The sequence below is a fragment of the Hypomesus transpacificus genome, chromosome 11, assembly GCF_021917145.1.
Source record: "Hypomesus transpacificus isolate Combined female chromosome 11, fHypTra1, whole genome shotgun sequence".
Lineage (NCBI taxonomy): Eukaryota > Metazoa > Chordata > Actinopteri > Osmeriformes > Osmeridae > Hypomesus > Hypomesus transpacificus.
In genome coordinates, this window is record NC_061070.1 from 11,681,555 (window position 1) to 11,706,476 (window position 24,922).

Consider the following 24,922-nt stretch of genomic DNA (forward strand, 5'->3'; position numbering starts at 1 on the left):
TGTGAGTCAGGCGTTATGTATGGCCATATCCGCTGTTCAGGTGAAAGATTGTGCTCCGGTGATAGCGCTTCACAAAGCACCCGCTGGACAAAGAGCCAGTCAATGGAGAGCCCTAGTTGAAAGGGGCCACAATGGCTGAGCACGCTGGGAATTGGGCTGGATGATATAAAGGAATGAAACCTTCATTGAGGCCATGGAGGACAAGCATTCAGAAAAGGGGTTTTGTTTGGTGTTTTATCAATCCACAGTTTCCCAAGAGGAAAAACAATTTAAACTGACCTTAAAAGAGAATATTACCTTACACACCCACTCCCTGTGTAAGACTTATTCAGTTGCTTATACAGTATGTTCAACTACAGTATGTTCAATTGCAGAAGGGTGTAGGTTTAATTTCTTTGTTCCTTTATGTGGGCAGTGGTTACATGTTAAGACAGACCATACTCCCCCCCCCCCCCCCCACAACCTGTACAGTTTCACATAGAAACACAACTTTACTTATGAATAAAAACGATTACTCAGAATATACTCAAATGGAAATGCACACAGCATCTGCAAACCCAAACTGCTGTATTATCACATTACTTGTGCAAGCTCACTTATCATTTTGTATATATTTATGCATTTTACATAGGCTTATGTGATGTCAACGCTTACTAAATAATACTGTATCATTCTCACTATGACAGGCAGCATGACCTCTTTCACTGAAGCACATTAGCTCAGTGTCTGGCTTCCTGTGAACCAGTCCATCAGATAAGACCTCGGTCCCATATCTACAACCCATTCTGAGTCAGCTTAGACAGGAAAAACTCCAGATCCATGCAAAGATTCCTTCTTCCCTCTTTGCAAAAGAGATGGGATGAGCAAGTATCCCAGCGCTCAAAATCCATTAAACTTGTATTTGGGTGTCATTTGATACTTCATCAATGATGTATTGCATTTCAAACCCACAACTGCCGGATTAACCCCTGGCAGAGACTTTCACTGTATTTCCCCTCTACTGTCTAAAGTTTGTTCTGTCCAGGGGTGCACACAGTGCAGAAACCATGGTAAAAAAGTGTTAGGCAACTGTGATGAACTAATATCACTTCAGCTCTGTTCTCTGCTACAGTCAACCACACAGAGGTCCTTTCATGGCTCCCCTCTGTAGTGCTTTGTCCACTAGTTCTGGATATGATATCATCTATTAATAATGTATTGGCAATGGATTACATAAAAAAGAGAGCAGAAATAACATCCAATATTCATGCCCCCCGAGCTTGACTGTGTCCAATCCGTTTGGCCTATAAAACCTTAGCCCCATTTCCATATCCGCTGTGGGTCGCGACAGGTCTGCCGCACAAAGACTCACAGAACAGCTCAACTCAGGAAAAGAGCTGTAAAAATTGGGTGGATTTCTGAACCCTTATGAAACAGCCCCCTTGAAAAAAAAATGAAAAAAAAAGACCTTTTCCGATTTCAGCGCCTGTGAAAAACTTGGTACTGTATTTCCCTCTTTAATTGTGCCACTTGAGAAATTGACATGCCTCCGAAACATGGCATGAATCTCACAGTTATTGCAGTCCCCTTGGCGGGGAATGTTGATACAACATCTGCATGCTATAGAAAGTAATGGAAGTAGCAGAGGTGGCAGCTGCAAAGCTACAGGAAGTGTGCCATTTTCGGGCAGCACTGCTGTGAGAACCAATAAACTGCCAGCCTGGTCCTGCATTCGACTCTGATTGTGAGGACACCATGACAAACAGGGCGGGTCTGAGACTGGTACATGCTGGGGGATGACAGCTCTTGTTTGATAGTCAATAAGGCTCATTAGCAGAAAAAATGGAGGAGCACAAATGTGGAGATTAAATGGCTTTTGAATGGGTCCTGCTCATGGCCTATTCTCACAGGGGCCTTAACCATGGCTATTACCTCATATTTTCTACCAAACATTATCCACTTAAATCCTTGTGAAATTGTCCCATTTCCTATGCCTACCCACCTTGTACAAAGACACTTGCCATTTAACGAGGGCAATCTTTGCATTCAAAAAGTTCAACCTCTTTAAATATACATTGGAACCTTTGCAAACTTTCTACACCAGACACAAGCGCTCCCCTGCAGCCTCTCTTACAGTCTCCCACCTGAAAGCAGAACAGAGAAAGTGTCCGTCCATCTCATGGAAGAAACGGCCAACAAAGTAGTGTGTAAGAGCCTTTCCCTGAAGGGTCCTTGTCACGCCGTGCCAAACCTCTGTGATTATCGTTGTTTCTGCAGAGAGTGTCCATGCCTGCCAATACTGCTGTTCCATAAATGAATTTGGCCCCTCGTCAACAAATTACCTAACACGCAGAACTGTGTATGTGTCACATCCAATTCCAACTCACTGGCTTTGGTGGAGTGTGTGTCAGCAGGAGGACTTAATCATCAATCGTCAATCATAATAAGTGAAACACATTGCAATCTTTTTTGGGGGGGTGAATAACTACAGAACTTTAGGAAGAGAGGGAGGTGTTAGAACTTGTCACATTTGATTGGGACGGTAGGTGTATTTTTATTTCAGCTGATGTATGGTTTAATTAACTGGTCTTGGCAACTCTGAGATGGCACAGGTTCCCAGTGACATATAGAACTCCAGCATGGATTTGATGATCAAACGTCTCCAATGTAAGCATAATCTTTGCAGCGTTTATACATAAAAAAAAAATAATAATAATAACGTGCAGAGGATGACTAAAATGTGCTTTCTCATTCTTTGGCATTCTGTGGCAATAATTTCCTGATGTTGATCGATACAGACCAATTATTTAATCTTGTCTCTATCTAATCAATGATAAAACATTGCACATGAAACCTACACAGGGTGACAAGCAACTACAAATATCAGTTCTAGATCAATCCCACAGCATATATCCCAACAAGTAAATATGTAGCATGCCGCGTCAGGATGCATTGCTTGGCTCCAAGCTCATATTTTCCCTCTCTCGCTCCCAGTCCTGCTACAGTCCACTCCTCTCAGGGCCGTCATATAGATCGGTGTCTGTCGGGGGCCAGAGGCGCTGACAGAGCCCAGATGCTCCCAGTCTGTCTGGGGGACTGGGGAGACTGGTGCCATGGGGTCCTGGAGCCTCTGAAGTGCCGCCCCTTCGTCAACATGAGCGAGGCTAGACCTGCACTTTCTCCAGTCTGAGACACTCAAGTTCCCATTCTGACAACGAGGCTGTGGTCATAGATTGATACGTGAAGGAATACACACACACACATGCACACACACGTCATGTATGGCTGCTCATCAAAGGTAATTACCAGGGCTTGGAACAACACACGCTTGGGGTTACGCTGACACACACACACACACAGAATTATAAACAAACCATAAGATGTTACCAGCGAATATAAATAACATTGTTTCAGGTGCAGCCAATCCTGCATGGATACGAACACTTTGACAAACTATGTCTTTGTTGTTTACTAGTTTGTAACTTATCTGAAAGACTGACACTGAGGGGGCTGGGAGGAATCCTTACTCACTTCTAATCAAAGTTTTCCCATTAGTGTACTGGGCGTCTTTGTTGGGGTGTTTCTTTGTTCAAAAGAGACAAAGGCCCCATCTGACTCCTGCTCCCTAAGAACACAACCATCATTACAGCAGCATCAAAGTATGCCGTGTTGTTGAAAACCCCTGTTTCCCTTTGAAAGAACGGCTGGACTGTGGTAGTGTATGTCGGTATTAGACGCTGCAATGGCAGCTGTTGTGGCTGGGCTGCGCGGTGCCGTGGTGTCAGGGCCTTTGAGGCCATCCCAGCCCCGACCCGACAGCGGGGGAGGAAACCCGATAGCCCTGCCCAGCCCCGCTCCAACGTCTGCGCGTCTGACAGAAGGACGCGGCCATATCTGCTCGGCTAACACTCCTCTGGCAGTGAAGCGGCATTACTCTCTGTTTGGGATGGCCGGTGAGTTAAAGAGGTGCATATGTGCTTTACAGTTTGCATTTGCTCGGCACACAGCGGCGCGCTTGAACGCTACAATGGGAAGGGGCTGTGTGTGAAGTACGTTTGCAGGACTAATGGGCTGTGCCATGTAGCAAGTAGCAGGTGAGCAGACTATAAGTTCTTCAGGAGATAATAATGCTTCAAGTAATTAGAGGGGTACTGGGGCCGGGGGGGGGGGGCCTAGAGTGGGAGAGTTGGGAGCAAAGTGTGTGTATTTGATGTGGGGGCAGAAAATGACTCTATAATGAGAAGGGGTGGCAGGATATGAGATGAGAAGCCAGGAGTTGGAGACAGGATATAACTTATGAGATGGAAACGGTAGAGAACGTTGTTGTATAAGCTCAAATGTTTTTTTACGACTATCCGCCATGATTAATACAGTCTGACCAGATCACTGCACTGCAGTGAACATTGTGAAAGCCAACTACCATACCCTCTGTCTTTGTGAGGTTCTAATGTGTGTGTCTGTGTGTGAGTGAGTGTGAGACAGAGAGAGAGTGTGTGTGTGTGTGTGTGTGAGGGGGTTAATAAATGTTGAATCAAACGCCGCACGAGACTCTCACACTCCTTAAGGGTTGCCCATTAGCGGTGTGTGGGTGCATGGGGAGTTTATCAGTGTCTGGGTGATTTATGAAGTCAGACTCAATATCATCTACTTCACCCACACACATATACTGACACACAAACGCACACATACGGGGACATACACATGCGCACGTGCACACACACACAGACGCAGATATGAGGTCAAAATGAGGCGTTTCACTGAGATTGACTGTGCAGATGATGAGATAGCCTTAACCTCTTTACAGCTAATTCCATTGAATCCCAGTGCCAAAATGATAGGGAATGGGTAGGGAATATGCATGGTGCTAATATACATCCACACTACTCATTCATTCTTTGTAGAGAGGGCATATATTATCCCTGTGAGCTCTCTGATCCCTGAGCAAGCACCTCTCATGACCAATTACTTACAGTACACGGCCTCCACTAATCTGAGACTGTGATGTGGCCGGACTCTCTTTCACACTCAGAAATAATAAAACTCTACAGACGTCAATATCTTGCACTCCTAAATTGTGTGGTATTCCACTAAATTGACTTAGTCGAAAGAGAGAGAAGAAGAAATATATATATTTATAAGAAGAAGAAAAAAAAAAGAAGAGGGTGCTTACAGTGCACTTCAGAGTGGCCCTGTCTTAAATGGGACCCCTTGTGGCTGTGTCACAGCTCCCTTCGTTAAGGGGCTGACTGTAGCTTGTAGTCACCACAGGCATCATTAGCCCTGTGCGAAACCGCAGACTGAGACCCATTCTTCATCTGCCTGTCTGCCGCCTCGACATCCACACGAGGACCCCTCTCCGATGGCAGAGCGGTGCGAGGGAGTCCGGCACCACTGTCAGACACACGGGTGAGCTGATAGGAGAGGAAATTCGGAATGTGGCTACTTCAGTGTAAATGTATTCAGCAGCCCCTCTGAATTGGTTTCTATGAAGGTTATAGTGGATATATTTTTGGAAGGTGGATTAGGCTACCTGAACAGCACATTGGTAATGTCTCCCAGGGGCTCACTAGGTCAGTTCAACACTGCTCTCTGAGAGTGGAGGGGATTACCAAAATTGAGCAGTAGAGTGTACTATCCAAACTGTACTATATTTACAGTGCAGCGCATAACCGTGAAATATACACTGACCAGTGTTAAACAGTGTCTTGGGATACTGTCATTTGAATCAGCTGAGGATATTGTCAAGCACTCAACATCAGAGCTGCTGTAGGGGCTTGATCACCCTGAGGAAGATCGTATCCATCTCAATGAGATCAAATGATGGAAATGAATGCATATATGACCTATGTTAGGGGTATAATGCTCTTTGTAGAATTCAAAGCAGACTTCTTTTCCCCGTTCTGTACTGCCCTCTATTGGAAAGCACCATTTAAAATGAGACGGAAACTGGAATATACACTGACGTGACTCAAATATTAGACAGATGTATGGTAGATGGCAGAAAAATACAAATTAAAAAATGATATAAATGTTGGTTCTTGATCAGAATAATAGATACATGAGTATGATTACTCATATTGTGAAAGTGAGTAAAATGACATGAATTTAAACTTTATTTACTTTGTGAAAAAGAGCAGAAGTGTTTTTGAACAATGACACTCGATTGGGCAAACTTAACAAATTAATACACTGTAAATGAGGACAGAAAAAAGCTTTAAACCAATACAACGCTGAAGCCCTATACTGGATGTTGAACAAAGAATTCACTTGGCAGGGAATGAAATAGCCAACAAGAAGTACAAAGAGTAATTCAACATAGGAAGGAAAACAATTCAAGAGACATATTTTAGGGAAAAAATTCAAAAAACATTCCAACAATATCTGCCAAACTGAACAGACACCCATGGGATCATGTTTGTAATTCCTGCTGTTCTCTGTTAAGGTTATTTCTGAACACACTCAATGAACAACAGCTCTCTTGTCACATGAACTATGCATTACTTTCATTAAGGTCATGCATTTTTTAAAGACAATAGTTATCTTGGAAGGTGAAAAGAAGCCAACAGGCTGTCCGTCCTGGTCTTGTGGAATGGTATCATGGTTTGAGTGCTCTGGTTCAGTGAGCGAAGGACAGGTTTGGCTCTCACTCATCCTTCCTTTCTCAGCTGCTCATGGCTAAGTAGCCACTGTTTCAGATGGTTTCCCTTGCCACGCATGTATGGTCCACTCTGGCCACTGCTAGTGATGACCCGGTGGCAGGGGACAAGGAGAGGAACCTAGTGCCAGAAAGGTGCTCAGTTACCAGCAACGAGTAACAACAAAACCATTTTAAACTTAATCAGAAGAAGTACATGAGAATCATGTTACTCCTGTTGTCAGGTCACTGTAGCCTTTACGAGACACTGTGCTGTGGTGTGCAAAATGTAATACAAATGCGATCCCATTGTCTTCAGCTTTGATAACAAAGAGAGTCGCTCAACCTGACTCTCACCCAAAGAGAAAAGTCTCCCGAACGTGACACGGTGTGAAAACATGAATCCACGGTAAACAATGTTCATGTTTCTTTACCACAGTCATATTATTTCATTTATTTAGAAGCCATAACTGTCAAGCTTGATACTCAATAGATCCACATTGAGAATAGTTGCTCAGTCTTTGGATGGACATCTTGCTCTTTATTAGTATAAAGCAAAGCAGCAATCAAAAATTAATGGGCAAAAACACCAGCAGGATGAATATTCAATGGAGAGGGTGTCAACATTAAGATGTGATAACCCTGTGATCATTAAAAAGAAGGAGTCAGTGGAGCGTTTATGCTTGTTGCAGTCGGCTGCCAGGGGGGTCCTGAGTTCTTTGTAAACTAAATGGCTGGAGAAGGATTAAACAAGCAGGCAGAAATCCCTCCTCTGGTTGTGAATTTGGGGATAAGAATAGAAGCAAGGGGTCGAGGACAAAATAATTAACATTGTTTATTTTCACAGGAAAAAGTCTAAAAATATTATATTTGCTAAATGCTGTTTATACTCTGTCTAGTTACGCCCCCGTATAGTATATAGCGGTTATTGCTTAATAGATGTTGCCTCCTTGCAAGGTCGGTTGTCATGGTGTGATGGCAGTACCACTCCTTCCTTTAGAGCTGTACAGCAGAAGGAAATCCAATGTGGCTTCAGCTCAAATCCATCATTAAACCCACTACCATATCAAGAGCAATAAAACTTTTCAACCCCTAGATTAACCTTGCAGACAGCAAGGTACTGCCAGAATACTCTGATCAATACTGGGTTCCCTCGGTTTGGAGTGAAAGCAGCCAACCCTCAAGGCCTTTGGATCTGCCTGTTCACCTAGGGAGAGAGCACTACACTCGGCTTATCAATACTCAAATCCTGGTAAGGAAGTGCCACGGTGAGGCTGGAATCGATACGGTGCTGAGCTTTCCACAGCTGAAGCCCAAGTGTATCAGCACCACTGACAGGTAATTGACACTGACAATCTGATTCGACAGTGCAGCTGAATCATGAGCCCTAAAAGAGCCCCACTGTCAAATATGCACCATGCTTTCACTGAAACATAAGCTTGTGCAAATGTATGTCTACTGCATATTTTAGAAATAACTATAATAATAATTAAAAAAAAAACATTATTTATTCAGATCCTAGTAACCGTTAATAAACACGTTGAACTGTTTGCTAAGTATTACCCAGTGTTCACACAACAACGATGAAAAATTACCAAGGCAAATAAACCTTTGGCATAAGTGATTACTGTGCATATGTGCCTACACTAAACAACACATGCTTGTGTGCGTATATTTCTGCCTGGTTCCGAACAGTGGAGGCAGGTAGTGTTCTGCTTGACACGCCACACCAGTAGTGCCCACAGCGCTACATGGGCAGAGCTAAACGGGCTTTGATCAAATGGTTTGATCAAAAGGAGACACACAACTTGCCCTCTAGCCCTCCATTTTGTACCGAGTGAATGAATCATTGGGAAAAAGACGGCAACCATGTTCCCTAAAAGAGACAATTGTGGTTTTACCACATAGGAGAGGCCCCAGAAACTTAAGGTTGCCAGTAGAGATCCTAAGAGTTGTGGTGGCTCAGTGTGGGATTCTTAGGATTTTATTATAATGCAACTTTAATAATGAATGTATATCCCAGGTAAATGTAGCGGTTATTTACTTAATACCTTCATCTTATTAGCAGAAACAACAACACGTTAAGCTCTGGTTGAAGCCCTCGTGTTGAGTTTGCCTGGAGAACGTGAGGTGCCTGTCACACAAAGTTGGGCCAACTAACCGGGTTCCTCCTCATGGCTCCTCCCACCGCTCGCGAGGCTCTTGGGTTTCCCGCCATCTCAGCCAGGCGCTTGTACGACACCGTCTCTCCCATTTTCACATCCCTCAGAAGAGTTTGCAACACTCGGCTGGTGAATGCATCTAGACATAGGGGGGGGAGGAGGGGGAGGACCGGAGATGACAGGAGAGGAGTGGAGGAGAGATACGGAAAAATAAAGGAGGGAAAGAAACGAGGACCAGCATTTATTGAAATCAGTCACACACGGAACTACTGACTTCTCCAGTGGTTCACAGACGCTCACAGTGAAGTACCATATTGACTACGTCTCCTTGAGATATGTGGTACTAATGAACATAATAAATGTCTTGTACCCACTCAAAATGGCTTCAACTGGACATTGTAAGCTGTAGCCTAACATTTAATGCTGCACAAGAAACCGAATGGATTTTCATGAATCGTCCTTGCTCGCCTTAATTTGTTCTTAAGAGAGATTATTCAACGTCTACAGAAATAATGAAATACCTCGATTTGACCTTAAAAATAGCACTTTAACATGGGGCTCGGTTTGATATGAGAACATTATTTCCAAAGCAGAAAAATCTAGGTTATGCTAGGAAAGGTCACAGCTAAAATTAAAAAGTTCGCTCTTTCATTTAAAAGGATTAAGAGAGGCCAAAAAGACTGCAAATGTGCTCCAGATTTTTAATAAAAATAATTTGAATGTTGCATACCATTTGTGGCAGTGGGATGACTTTGAGGTTAATCAGACCAATTTGTCCTTTTAATTGCTTTCTATTCAGAGTAGATTCATTATATCATCTTCTCTTAAATGGTGGAATTCACCGAATCATCTGCAGCTTAGCAGACCATATTAACGGCTTTGATTTCATTAGCACGTCGGTAGAGGCATTGTCTTTTACTGTACAACCACCAGACACCGGCTGAAAGGCATGTTTGGATAACCAAGATCACAGTGAAAAAGAAATATACCACATTTGGAGCAAACCCTCGTCTGTCTTCAAGAAAAGCCGACACGTTCAGAGCGCCGTACTGTATCTGTGTGGTTGAAAACCACCTTTGTACGGTGAATTCCGGAACAAAGATCTTGTTATCGTGAGAGAACATTCCTCAAGTCTGCTTCACCCACACCCGATCATGAAAATTCAATTAGTGATCTCCCATTCTCTCTCATTTGCATGGTCTAAGAGAGCACATGACAAGTGATCTATGTGAAATCACTCTAAATTGGCATTGTGTGAAAACATGTCACCCCTCACCATACCCCCCCCCCCCCCAGTCTCTCTTCTTCTACAGAGTGAACATCTTTGGCTCCCCAGGCTCCCTACCTTATAGTCACTCTCCCACACAAAGCCACGTGAACAAGGCAATTTGCCTAAACTGGGGGAATAAGTGTAAAACCTAAAGGGGGTAGATTTGATTGATGCACACCCATGTGGGTTCCTTGTCTTGAACAAGGCCCGTAGGTACGGTTTAATAATTTTTCAGGTAATAATCACGCTGTCAACGAGAGGGCTGATGGCTTCTTGCACAGACTTAATGCCATGCAATATACCCTTATCAAAATTGTTCTTATACATTATTCCTGCTCATGCAGCTTGGATTTGGCCACGGTGCATATTGATATCCCAGTGATGCTCATGACAAAACGACAACGCACGGGAACAGATAGGGACTGCGGGTTTGACAAATCCCCGTTGATGCACACATTATTGAAAACCATCTCAAAGTCATAGTGCCACTCTGTGCTCAAACACCATTGGGCTATGCTACAAACAAAACAGCACAAGGCCGTGGCTGTTGTTTCGAACAGCTACCTGCCGGGTTAAAAGTACTGTCTGGTTCTTCAGACATATGTAAGTGTGGGTCGTTTAACTGTGAGTGTGGAGGTTAGAGGAGTCTGCTCCAAGCACAGCTGAACCGGGGGAATTCACGCGGGTCACTTTAGGTGACCTGGGATGATTTCCAGAATGGTCCCCCAGCCCCATACTTCATATAGGGCTTAATATGCTGCGTCTGGGGTCAGGACCCTCTTTAGATAGGGGAGCACCAGTGTCAATTGTTTAAATAAAAGTTGAGGGGGACCACTTACAGGTTTACGGACATCCCGTAATTATGTCACAGGTCATTACCTTCCAGCAGGCTGGGAGGCCAGGCTACAGGAGAGACCAGATTGGCTGGCGGCTGAAATCGATGGGCAGGAATGGATCCCACCATTATGAACGTATTGATGGGGTGGTGTACTTTCCAAATTCACCGCGTCAAAGAAGAAATCGAATCGTTCATAATTCTTCGCGGACGATCTCTTTGGACAGGCGATCGGATCCGATTTCCCAAATAGCGGGGACCACCTGGTCCCGGCTGACAGGGAAATGTCACTCTGCGGCTGACATCCGCCCACCGCGGGTAGGGGCGAGAGCACAACACCAGAGTGGAAGAAGCGGCTTCCTCATTATCCACTCGGCCTAATGGGAGGGGAGGCTTTGACTCCCAGTCAACGGGTCTCTTGAGTCCGGATGGATCCACCCTTTTGAAGGCCGACGGGGGTGCTGATGACTCTCTGATTATTCGATAGGCTGAAAACGTTCATTTCCCTAATTCCTCTCCACATCACAGGGGTGAGTCGTGGTGAGTGTCTCATCTCGCCCTGCGCTGTGCACAGAGGGAGGTTCACTCTCCTGCAGGAACTCTGTCTTTTGGGGCTTTGAAGCCCGTACCCCCCTCCTCCCCACTCTCACGGGCCCTGCCCTCCCCCCTATCCCCCCGCTCTCCACGGCTCTGTTCCCCCCTATCCCCACCCCCACCATACCAACCCCCACACACACCCCCTGCCTACCGCCCCCCACCCCCTCCCGCCACAACCCTTCCCTGCACATTCCCCATGCCGCTTACCCAGACTAAGATCCCCCTCCACTGTTACATATGGATGTTTTATTAATGAGATAAGAAGATGCATTGTTTCTAAGAAGGTTTGCGTTTTCGAGGAGATGCGCGTGCACGCACACACACACACACACACAGACAAACATGCACTCGCACGCAAGCACACAACCTCCTTTCCTACCTCAGACGACCAAAGAGGCGTGTGTGTGATGTGTTTAGCGACGGTGAACGCTGAAGGAGACTGGGCTTCACATCTCCTCTCGTGTCACCTCACTGCAGTGCTATCCAGTGACAGCTCGTATGAAAAGCTTCTTGTTTTGTCAGAAGCGAGTAAACAAAACACAGGAGCACATGAAGAGGTCATGACAAGACTGTGTGGCATGCTGCAGAAGAAACATCCAGAATCTCTAGATCACAACACATTAGGCAACAACTACAACCAAAAAAGTTGGTTGTCAGAAATTGCAATGACCTGATTAAACTTGTTTTTGTCTTATTCCCACTGTGGTACAATGACAAAAGCAATTAATTCAGTGGTTACAAAGCCTCCTGTAATTCTTACCCAACATTTAATAAGACAGTGGACAATGTAGAGATCCAGCAAATCACCCCAAATAAAATCATAGAATTGTCTTTCCTTGGAACAAATCCTCCGGATGTACGATTTGAACATATCTACCCCAGCATGGCCTGTGGTTTTAACTGCTGAGAGCTCCATACCCCTATGCCTCGTATTTATTCAGCCACTCAACAACAGACGAGGGAGAGAGCTGGAGCGCAGCACAATCACCTATTCAGATCAGGTACTAATGAAGAATTCCATCTATCCTGAAATTTAATTAAAACCCCAAAGACTTCAGATGAGATGCAATTTGAAAGAGCCCGGGGCGGGTACACAAGCACTTGGTGGCGAAGGGAATCACACTGAAAGTTGATATCGTAATTGGTCCTGATGTATTTTCTGCATTGCCTTTGCGGGAGCGTGGGACTCGTAGCTGTATACAGGGTCTCGGCGGACTACCTGCTCATTGAAAATGCCATCACTCAAGTACTGTGGATCTGCATGAAATTAGAGAGCAGCCACAGCTTGATTGCAGAGGAAGAGAAGCACAGTTGTCAAATACATACGTTAGGGTGTTTCTTTTTCGGTGTTCGTTTTCTCCTTAAATGCCTTTGTCCTGTTTGAGAAGTAAAAACAAGAAAGCACTTTTTTTTTCCTGTCTAAGGAAATGTGCCTATAGCATTCTTTCAAAAAATATTCAAATCCTAGATGTTTTTTTAAAGTTAATTATCTTTCTAACTTAAAATAAATAAAAAAATACAACAAGACGTTGCATTTTACTCAAATTACCTTCATCGTATTTAATAATAAACTATGGTGTCACAACTTTTGGTTGAAAGGACACTAATTGTCCATTCTTTAGGTTCCCCTGTCCACTGCAGTAGGTGACTGGTCAAGCCAACAATACGCTCATTGAAACTTTACTACCATTCACATGCTCTCTCATTAAAAAAAGCTTCCTGTCTGAAAATGTCAAGAGTGGAATTTGATCAGTTTCAAAGAATGTGCCAAGAATCATGGGAAAGTTGGCCAAGACTAACACACACTGCAAGAGCTACAGATTACTGAACCAAGTTACAGCTCTGTGTTCTGTGCTCTCTTTCGCTCCTTCTCCCTTCTCTCTCCTCCCTCCCTCCCTCCCTCCTGCCCCGACCTCCCCCCCTCACTCTTTCCCTCTCTCCCTCAGCCATAAAATACTTCATTATAACACAGTGCGCCAGTGAGTGTAAGTGATGTAACTGACAATTAAGAGTGAAAGCCCGATCCCAGTCATGGCTCTGCAAATATTTATCCATGACAGACCTCCGTGCAGGGCGGGGTGGTGAAAGGCAGGGAGGGGGAGACTCCCTACGGTCCACGGCTCTGAGAAGTAGGCCTGGAGCCATTCAACGCAGCGCTGCAACTCAGGGCTGGATTCCGCTCGGCCCTCGCTGACCACACAGCTCTGGGGGGGCTCGGCTGTCCTAGGACGTCCAGAAGAAGGAAAAAGTCATAAGGATGAAGAATTCCTTGTTGGAGATTGATGTGATGTGCCAGAGGGGTGTAATAAAATGCCTTGAGTGACTCAGATGCTAACTGACAGAACAGTTTCGGTGGAGTGTTTAACCAGGAAATGTTCATCATCGAGCGTTGGCTTCAGAATTTCAGAGAACTTGATCAAGTCAGTTTTCGATCGTTTCTAGAATTTGTAAACACTTTTGACACTTGCCCATTGCAAAGAATAGCTACGAGCAAAAAACACTTCAAATGAAAATGGTATAGTGTTATGTGATTATAAAGCAATGGTGACAAGCCATAAAGAAATTGGTATCCTGCATACCTTAGCTTAAACGGCTGCTTAAAGGAATTTGTTAATCAGTTAGCAGATGATTCTCTCAGTGCTGTTGACTGACCACCCCCTGGTCAAGGCCAGTAGACTGACCTGCATTTGACATGTTAAGACCCTACTGGGATGGTCCTCTCTTAGCATGTGCATTACTGCAAAGTGGACCTCAAGCTGTGTGTAAGATCTAACATACACCGCCAACTCCATTAACTGGTGTGCGTACCTATAAATAAATAATATCACCATTTAAGTGCCCTTTTTTGAAAATTGGTTTATCCTGTACGGTATTAATAATACACATTTACTTTGTTAAACACACAGGCCATCGTTCTTGCTGCTCGACCTCTCGGTACATTAGTCAACACGGTAAGGGTCGACACGTAAGAGTTCTTACACTACTTCAGGAGGTCACAGTTTGAGCAACATTTTATTCAACATCTGAGGAGAAAGAGTTGCCCCTGTGTTATGACAGGCACAGTTCAGCAGTTTAGCTTGCAGTGAACAGCACTGCCTGGCAGTCTGGGGCTGTGATTTGATGATCTGGGGTGCTGTTTAACACTCGGTGTAAATACTGTAAAAGGTGTAAATACTCTGAAGTGTAAATAAACCCAAACCACAGTTTATAGTGAGTGTTGAAAACTGAGAAAGCCACCCGTGGCCCTACACTGAGACCCACTCAAACAATGGCCATGGCTCATGGCAATCTCTGTCGGCATGGGTGAGTGCCTAGCCAGCCCCTACTTGTCATTGTCTCTCCTCTCTCTCTCCCTCCCTCCCCCCCACCACCACCCCCCCCCCCCTCCCACTGCTCCATCCTCATTTCCCCCCTCTATTTCTCTATCCTACTTCACCCGGCACTATTCCCCCCACCCCCCCACCATACACTTTCCCTCAGTGAAGATCTTCAGGCCACTGTTCCCTCTCGCCCCTCTCTAGTCCACCCCCATCCCTCCCCTCCCCTCCCCACCACCACCACACCACCTCTTTCTCTCAGAGAGGATGTTCCAGCCAGTGCACACTGACAGCTCAGGGATATTGTGTGTGGAAATGTTCCTGTTGGAGCCCCAGGCCCCGACAATCTGCTGGACAAAGGCTAGAGCACCTTTGCTTAAGGCTCAGACCCTTTGACCCACACTGAGAGTTCAGACTTGTCACCAGGGCTAATTTTCCCCTCTTCTGCTGACAGGCTCATGCTAAATGTGTCTGAGTGAGTCTCCGCTGACATAAACAGCACAGCGCATACGGCACGGTATTCACACAACGAATGTCTGTAAGGCGTGGTTGGCAAAGCATCAAATCTGGACTGTATGAGGCAACATTGGTGGGACTGTATCAGGTGGGAAACTAAAATGGTTATCAAATCAATGTGATCAGTGTTGTTGTAATTACAATGGAGGGCAGAACATATAAATATATAACTGATGTAACTGTTTTCAGATCAAAACAAAAAAACTAAAGAGAACATCCTGTCCAACTTTCATGTCCAAAAAACGTTTATTTTATGCTGTCTTTACATCTGTCCTTCAGTGCAACAGTATCTCTCTTAAATGTGCAAAATGGTTCAATCTTAACCGCTACCGTAAATTCCTATTGAATAAGCTAGAATATTTGGAACATCAGGTTTCTGTTCTTCCATTGGTGTGAATATAAGATACTGACTCTAACTTGGCAATGATTTGCAGCAGTTGAGAGAATATTTCCCTTGATAGCAGATTGTGATTTGAAAGAATTTCTAATATTGTGCTCCTGTCACAATCAATTCCCAATTACCATAAATCATTGCTGTGTAGAGTGAGAGTCATTTGGCTCTCCACCTATTTTCTTCCTCTAATATAAAAGAATGAATAGGGAGTTGATATCACCGTTAAGGTGGTTATTTCATCATCCAGGAAGAAACAATCAAAAGGGACAAAGAAGGTGAGAGAGCTGGGAAATATTGTTTCAAGAAGAAGAAGAAAAACGGCATCCATTTTGTAGATTACAATGAGGAATTTAAAAAACTTGCAATAGTATTACTTTCCTTCAGTATGACTGTCAAGCTACTGTGCTTGAACACACAGAGCGTAAGTTAGCAGACATGACTAATTGAAAATGAATTTTGTCAATCTGGTATAGGGGCACCTTTTGGAACAGTGGTACACAAAAAAAAGTGGGGAAAAAAGGAAACCCCCAAAAAACTGGGTAGTCATGCCTTCATGCTGTGATGCGTGATGAGGCTCATTCTGACTGGATGGCCTGTCACGTTTGACACGGCCTGTCAGAGTTCCCCTTCACCAATCATGGGTAACACAGCGGGTCAGAGGATGAAATAGAAAAGGCCAAGACCAGTCCATACTTCCCTTAGCCTCATCGCAACGGCTACTTAACTGGGAGATGTCAAAGACTCAAGAGAGCATGAAAACAGCCTGAAATGACTGTCTAAAAAGGGAGAGGACGATTCCACGTCTCTATGAATGTCAAGATCCTGATGGTTTTTCAGCCAAAGGCTGCGATACAATTGTAAGTCACTTGCTCAATACGGCTCGTTCAAGCATTCCCGAGATCCTTCAGATGTGGATCTAGACGCTGACACAGAGAAGTCAGGAGCTTTTAAAGCAGCTCACTCTAAGCTGCCCTGCTTATTCTATTCCACAGGCCCTACAGTAGCGCTATTCTGAACCTCAGCATGTCATCTAGACTCAACAACAGAGGATCCATTAACTGCTCTCCAGAAATGTAATAGCTGCCTTATTAGACAATGTGTCCATCAAACAGGATATGGGTCTCACACTAACCAGTTCAGTTGCACGGTGAGGTTCTGTGCTAAAATAATTATACTCTAGAGCAGGCAACACAGCATGCAGCGATTAGGCCTCCCCCCAGCTAAGCGGCCACAGGAGTCAACGTAGACATGTTTTACTAGAGCTTTACCCCCCGCCCCATAATGCACTGCATACACACCCGACACAGCTATGTTTATGTACAAGTGGCTAGTGAGCACTTTAAATGGTGCTTTTAGTCTTCTATTCTCAAGTGCTGCCGAAAGAGATTCCAATTACCCGAATGCTAAGAAGCCAGAAAGGGAGACACAAAGTACATCAGGGATCCCCTGTAGCTCGCGACTGGGACCGGAGGAAACTCCACTGCTAAGGACTGAGAGATGGGGGACAGTGACCCTGCATGGATAGCCTCTGTCAAAATTTGACCATGTCAAGCACAAAGGCATTATGGGAATCCAGTGTCACCAAGTCCTAATTACTGTCTGTGTTCGGAGCAAATTACTGCCTTGTTCCTCTGATTAGCGAGGAGGCTAATCTTCACCTGTGTACGCCAGCACTGCTGAGGGCCCTTGAGTGTTAGCGCTTCGTCTTCTGTAATTTATTTTTAAATCAGTGCCCGCTCCCAGGAGTTTTGAATGTTTTGTTGTGAACCGCTTACCATGATCCCCACCACCGCCCCCTCACCCCTAAATCCTTGACTAAATCCTTGTTTGGTGCCGGAGGAAGATAAGCAAGAACAACACTTGGGCATAATTGACTCGTACTCCTCTCCAAGATGTCAGAGTCAAATCATCTCTCTGCATATCGCCTCGGTAGAATATGCGAGGTAAAAGGACTATGTAGTCCACTGTAACACAAAACTCCATTCCGTTTTAAAAGTCACCTCGAATTCGCATCATGCTAAAAGTTTTTCGGATGACAGAACAAAAATAACAGGAATTGGAACTCTGCCCAAACCTTCGGCTACTCAACACTCATCACCCTGAGACTAGTTTTAGAAATCTCAACATTCCCTAATGTTCAGCTGACGACTGAGGGACTGTCAGAGGGTCGGTCCGTCTGCGATGGGCGGTTTACAGGTAGTGTGTTACACAGGTGTTGGTTTACACAGGAAATGGCACATGCAGGCTGATTGGGGGTGGTCCCAGGGGACATGGCCGTAAACACAGTGCACAGATGGGTCCAGGGGCCAGGGGGAACAGCACCTTAATGAACACACAGCTGAGGACTACTCTCGAACAATACAACCCAGGGATTACCTAAGGCCACAGGAAAATAAAATACAACATTTGAACTGTACATCATTAACATAGCATGCCGTATTCTAATACATGGGGGTTTAATTTTCCAAAAAGGCAAATAGAAAAATCACACCAAGATATTAGTTGAATTTGAATGAATTTCCTGCCATTTGTTTCTACTTCAGAATGCAGTAATGCTGGTTTAGTGTTGAGGGACATGTTAAGCAGTAGCATACCCACTCCAAATCCGTAATGTACTCTCCTTAACTAAGTCCAACCCCCACTGGCCCACAGAGGGAGGCCGACATTTGCTGATAAGACACCTTGGTGAGAGAAAGAAAAAAAAACTGGCCCTGAATAGGCAACACACATTCCCTGTGATCCAGAACATTGATTCACAACACTACATGAGTGTGAGAAAACAATAAATGCGTCACCTCAGACATTTCACACCAGTAGTAGGTATTGTGTACAAGCTGCACTGACAGCTAGGGTATTAGACAGGAGGGAGTACCAGTAAGTGCCCCGGCACGCCGATGCGACTGTGATCACGTTGAGAGTGAGGATCTAAAGAGTGAAAACACTCGACCTGTGAACAATGAGGACACTTTGCATCTCGTCCCATGTTGTCCGTGACAATGGAAGGCTGTTGGGCTAACTGGTGATAAATAGACTACACCCTTCTCCTTAAGAGCAATACAGTGTTCTCAACTGCTAATCGGAGACTCAGTGAGCAGGTTTTTTCAAAAGACTAATTACTGTTGTACCTCACTCCAAATGTAAGAGCTCTTATAGAGGGACAAGAGGGGTTCTTTCCTCTTTTCACTTCCTGATGGGGTATTTCTTTACAAGCCGGCCTGCTGCTTAACAAAAGCGTAAAAAAAATCTGTGATTGCTTTCATCACTTTAATTACATTCAGAAATGGCATTTCTGCCACATAATACACCCCTATTGTTTCAGAATTATCTATCTCGGAGAGTAAAATCTACAATATTTCACGACACTCCAGAGCTAAATCGCCTCTTGAAATTAAAATATGCTGGTGAAATACAAAATAAAAAGACAGCCCTTGCTGCTGATATACTGGAAGCGCCTTGGCTTTCTACAGACTGCTATTATTATGCATATCCAGGTAGAAAGTTAATTAACCCAAAGCTTAAGCTAATTATGGTAGCAGAATGCTATCAACCAAACGCTTTCAGTCAGACAGCTGTCCAGAATTGCATTTGCTAATCATTTGTCTTTTGCCGGAGCATATGGTACATTTCCCCGCTATCAGAGAAACAACAAACAGATGAAAATCATTAACTAAAAACAATGTGCAATGTGAAAAATCAGACACAGATTTATACGGCTTTGTGTCAGGGAAAAAAAGGCGGATTTATAGCCTGGGAAATATAATGATAATTTTGGTTTGAGCCACTTAGGATTTTCGGCAGATCACATGACCCATGTGTGCTGGGAATTCAGATGCACAAATATATTGTTTATATCTATATGCAAATGAGACAGAATGTTTATTGTTTATGCGTGTAATATTAATTAGAATTTTCTATGGAAGCATACAAGAAGAGCTTATTTTGAACAGCTTTCTAGCTTCTGGTGTATTTTCACTTGTCCTTCCACTGCAATGTTTTTGTATTGTTGATAAAGACAAAGCAGTTTCAGCTTTGAATACATCAATTATTGCTCTAAAATTTGTTGGGCGAGATTTCTTTTCACAAAAACACTGCTGGCTGTTAAAGAATGATTGATATCAGTATTGCCTTGCAACATTATCCAGCAATAAAGACTACTCAAGTTCTAATGCAACATGTCACACATGGGTTCCTGTAGTACATTTCTATTGAGGACCTCACAAGCTAAATTGCTTTTTCCAGCTCCTCCACACCTCAGTCGGGATGACAGACAAATTGATCATTGTAAAATAATATGCCCGCGAAATGTCTCGGGGCAGAAGTCCAGCCCCTTTTCCTTTCATTTTTTTTTCATATTGCACCCTAATAAAAAATACTCCCTATTTTGTATTATGTGTCTATGTTGGATGTAAATGTCGAAAAGCATCATATTTCAGATTATAGTAATCTACTGTAAACAAAATGTGTGTAATTTTTCAGTGAACGCTCTGGCCATGCTAAACTAGAAGGAAACTGGTTAACAGAGTTGGGCCCCAACAGGGGTTGTTGAGATGTAATGAATTTGTTCATCTGATGGTGCCTGCAGGGCTGTCGTTAAAGCCACAGAGCTTTATTTCAGGAAATGTTGCTTAGATCAGTAAAGAAGCAAAAAGGGGCCTCACACGTTTCCATTAGAACGCTGACGGTCATGGGGTGTAAGCAATGCTTCAGGAGCATTTGTGTAGCAATAATGACGTTTATCAATCAACTATTTATCATTGTCACGAATGCTTTGCTAGCGCTTGTGCTATCCACATTCAGTCACATTATAATTCCACAAACGTTGCCAAAACTTGAGCCTTATAGTAAATTTTTCCATGATAAAAAAATCATGATTTTGATGATGGGTTAGGCTTGGATTTAAATCCTGTTCTCACATTAGGGGACGTACAGAGAAATGTGATGGAGACTACACGTATGATCGACATAGCAAATGATATTAAACTGAGAAATGATCTACTGATGCGAATCATTACATTCATTTGCATATTCTTACTGAACCTGAACACACAAATTAAACCACATACAGACTGAGAGGGAGCAAGGTGATGTGCATGGTTACAGGACATCTTTCATAATCAGAATTCCATATTATTAATTTCCTCACTTCTACTCATTAACAAGTAGAATGCTTTTACTGCTTGATGCATTTTAGGAAAATGGAGACAGTCACGAAGCAAACACATGTTGAGGTATAATATACAAGCGCATTAATAGGTTTCCATAAATTAGAATTTGCCATACATTTTCAAAAGGATGACTTCCTATTTGGTGCATTTGAAAATTGTTTAATTTCCAGAACCAATCAAGTTTATCAAATGTGAATCTGTGATACATGGATATTTAATTTCCATCTAATCAAAACTAATCTGAGATGTCGGGTGTGGACCTGAAAATGTAAAACTGTAAAATTGAAGAGTACTTTTAATGGAGATTTTAATCATTCAGATTTTTTCTTTTTTACTGGATTCTCAGAGCACCTTACTGTAGCTACAGTATAAGAAGTGCTTGTTTACACTCTGAAGTAGAGCATACAGCTGGGATCAAACATAACTTCAGAGTACAGTGCCAACCATGCTCCCAATAGCCTTAGCTGACCCAATAGACTTGGTCTCCAATGAACTCCTTTGTGGATAATAAACAGTCATTTTTTTCTTCAAATATTTCAAATATACTGCAGGAACAATCACTACCACATGCCATCAGAAATCTAATTTCAAGTTCAACCGTATTCTAGTGCCCCTCATATTTCTAGCGCCCCTCATATTTCTAGCGCCTCTCATATTTTGCCCCAACTTTCTCCAGGATATTTCTTATGGGATCTACAAAAACGCCCTGCTTCCGATGAGGAATGGCGGCACTCCATCATGGGAGTGGATTCTGTCCGCCTGTAAATTTCACACCTTTGTTTATAACGTCACTGAGTAGGCTGTTGTACAGTACCTTTCAGCAGGTGCCACATCCATTATGATCTGGATGGTGTGCACACCATTCTCACATGCGCTGACTTGGATCTTTCCCAGGGGGCTCAGCAATGAGATGGTCTTCTGGGCACACAGGCTCTCTCCCTGGCTCATCTCACCGTCCTACACGAGGAAACAAATCGCCTTGTATTCAACAGAGTATTAATGTGGTTAACTTTTTCCATTTTCATCCCCTTTCTCAGTGAATCGCTTATTGAAAAACGTGGCACGCACGTGTCACACGTTGCATGGTACAATGCATGCCCTTCAAACAATGTCATGATTTGACTTGATCCTTACATTACAATCAAGGATTTTCTGTCTTTCATGAAAAAAGCAACAATACGCCTACCTAACCAATAAATTGTCCATTTTCCCCCTCTTTCTGTTCTATATATCACATAAATGAGAACAACAATGCAGTCTGTTCCCTTGTCTGGTGGGGGATTCCCTAGATAGCTCAACATTATTTTCAATCCGTCATTTTTGGTTGATGGCCGGGATGTTTTTCTAGCATTAAATTTGTTCCTTAGGGTGCAACTCCGATGGGATTCTGGTTTCCAGCCCTTAACAACAGCAAAAACGTGCAGCTTTTCTGACGACTGAGATGGATACTGGCAATAACCAGACAGCAGTTTCTTTTTTTATTTTTACTTTGAGGGGAGGGCAGATGATTGACTATGTTATATGTGAGTTTTTGAGAGATGGAGGTTATAATAAATAAAGGTCACATTGATTGGAAAGGTTTCCAACCAGGAATCACTTCTTCCAATATGGCCTTCTGTGTTCAACACACTGGACGTGTAGTACAGAACAGTAGAGTAACTTTGCAATTAAATTGGCTTATTGTATTCCAGCATTAAGGATGCTGAATTAAGTTACTTGCATGATAACATGTATTGAAAGCAACATTTGACCCATGTTATGTGTGCATTGAGTCAGGCTTTCTTTTTCAGTGAATCATACACCCTACAATAAACAGTAAAGTGGCTGCTTGCCAAGATAAAGATTTGAAACTTCTCAAAAGTAAGGTTCCCTGCGTGTTGTTCTGTCTGAGTTGAGAAAATTTCAGACTGCAATGCGTGTTAAGCACGCACAATAGGGATGTCTTGCAACCTGCATCGTATCCCCAATTTTCGGGTCGTTTGAGCGGTAGGCGAAACAAGCGTTTACTCTCGAACTCTAAGTTCGTTTGCCACTCTTTCATAAAAAGTATGAGCTAAGATATAAAACCTACAGTAAGGATATCATTACAAAGATACAACTTTGCTGCAGCTTACGTTAAAAAATGTTTGACCAGATAAACATTTTACCCTTAGAGCGTTAGCGTGTGTACCGCTGATATTTTCTTCCGTTTCCTTTACAGCATGCATGAGGCAGCCAATCAAAAATCGTTAACACCTCCCACTCCCTTATCACTATGCGATCATTGGACAGAAATAAATGTTGCCCTCCCCTCCCGAGATGACAGAGGACGAGATTCAAGTAGCTTTAGAAAACAATTTAGTGACCATTTTCCAAAAGGTTTACCTGATAGGATTGAACAAGTAAATAAAACAGAGCATAATGCACAAATACTTTAAGTATATCTTTTAATAATACCTTGTGCATTATCTTTAGTAAAAGACCGCATTTAGTTCACCCCCTATTCATATTGTATGGGGCTAACATTAGTCCACTTCTCCCACTTAGTTTAATCTGATCAGGCTACTGTGAGTGTACACTCTCAGTATATCATTAATCATAAAGTGATACAGGACAAGTACTCCTCTGCATTCTACTATCTGCCTGCACTTTAGACTGTCATTCCGTGCAGACTTCCATTTGGGGAGTGTAGGCTCTTTGGCCCCCCACACCCCTCTCCACCGTGGTGAGGGTGGAAGCAGGGAGAAAACGCTGGCCCTGCAGAGACCATTTTGAAATCTGTGAGGATTTCCATGCCATCTGGACCCGCTGCCAGTCTGCCCCAGATAGTAAGGGTTGGCAACGGTACCCGACGGTGCAATATGGCTCTCTCTTTAATGAACTACTAACTGTCCCCCGTTTTAATTGATGTGACATTTGAGTCATTTATCTCTGACATTTCAATGAAGGATGATTCTCTGCCTTGCCATTTACTTTTTTGTGCTATTTCTAAGAGTCATTTGCATTTTGCTGCTCTAAACCTGCTTTTTGTCTCTCATTAGCTAATTACAGAAACAGGCATGATTAATACAAATTAACATAGCACAGTTTAATATACTGTGGGCTTGATGCAAAATGAAACTTTGTCTTCAAGTACAGAGGAGTACATAGGGTGATAACATTGGCTTCCTACTGTAAAAAGATGACTTGATGACATTAGAGGCCTGCAACCTTTATCCAGATAGCGACATGTACAGTGTGGGACAACTTATGTTCACAGCATGGTGAGAATCAAGCCCAATTAATCAGCATATGATTGCAGTGAGCAGCCCCCTCTGCTGGATCACCTGAGTCATTATTGCATTTGAATGGAGAGCATCTCAATGGCCTCAACATACTTCTTACCCTGTGTTCTTGCAAGTACAGTATGGATAGGAGTGTACAATGTGGTGTTATAGTAGCTTGCAAATGTGATGAATCAAATCGGAATATTTTCAGATATGTAGTTTTGACTGGGTTTATCTTTCCTACATTACACAGCTTTGGGTAGCCTACAGTACAAAACAAGTTTGTCAGGGGCACAAAGAAGTACATTTGAGTGTCAAAACAGGAAAGGCTACTGACCATGGAGGGGTGAAAGGAGCAGCCTCGATGTGCGTGTGAGGAATATAAAGGTTCCACTCCCAATTGTTTGCCATAAATGACACAAGTTTTTTAATCTTTTAAAGATATCCTTTCCAAACAGAGTTCCACTGGTGACGGCTGTTCCTTTGATTGTGAGCAGCATCATTGCCAAGGTGTGGTGCCCTATCTGTGTTGGCAGCCAGGCCAGATAGCTTTTGTTTGAGACTCAGTGCTCCTTTTCCTGTTCAGTTTCCCGCACTATTTTTGTTTGTGTGAGGTGTTGATTGACTTACAGGGGACTGCTTCCTTTTAGTGTATGGCACCAGATGTTTGTGAGAATAACAACCCCATTTATTGAATTATGACAGAAATTGTTTATGAGCAGTTCTCTCCATCCGTTCATGTAGGTGGCTCCGTCCTACAGCGTTTGCCTCTGTCTCGCCCCTTTCCTGTGTCCGCATGCTCGCAGCC

At 43.5% G+C, this 24,922-nt stretch overlaps 1 protein-coding gene across 5 annotated transcripts in view; it reads right to left on the reverse strand.

Moving 5' to 3' along the window:
• mgmt (O-6-methylguanine-DNA methyltransferase) overlaps positions 1-24,583 on the reverse strand; it is a 39,005-nt gene extending 14,422 nt beyond the window's left edge. For 2 of the 5 annotated variants that reach the window (XR_006956761.1, XM_047029718.1), the window contains exons 1-4: positions 23,017-23,090; positions 21,684-21,826; positions 13,540-13,700; positions 8,775-8,914 (exon numbers count right to left, since the gene is read on the reverse strand). Coding sequence is in view for 4 of the 5 variants with exons in the window: in XM_047029718.1 (XP_046885674.1) it covers positions 8,775-8,914; positions 13,540-13,700; positions 21,684-21,826; positions 23,017-23,076 (504 nt within the window). In the remaining variant the exon portion in view is untranslated. Of the gene's footprint in view, positions 1-5,265; positions 6,756-8,774; positions 8,915-13,539; positions 13,701-21,683; positions 21,827-22,983; positions 23,091-24,451 lie in introns of those variants that run through there. The other 3 variants (XM_047029716.1, XM_047029717.1, XM_047029715.1) reach the window with 3 other exon arrangements.
• Between the last annotated feature and the right edge of the window lie 339 nt (positions 24,584-24,922).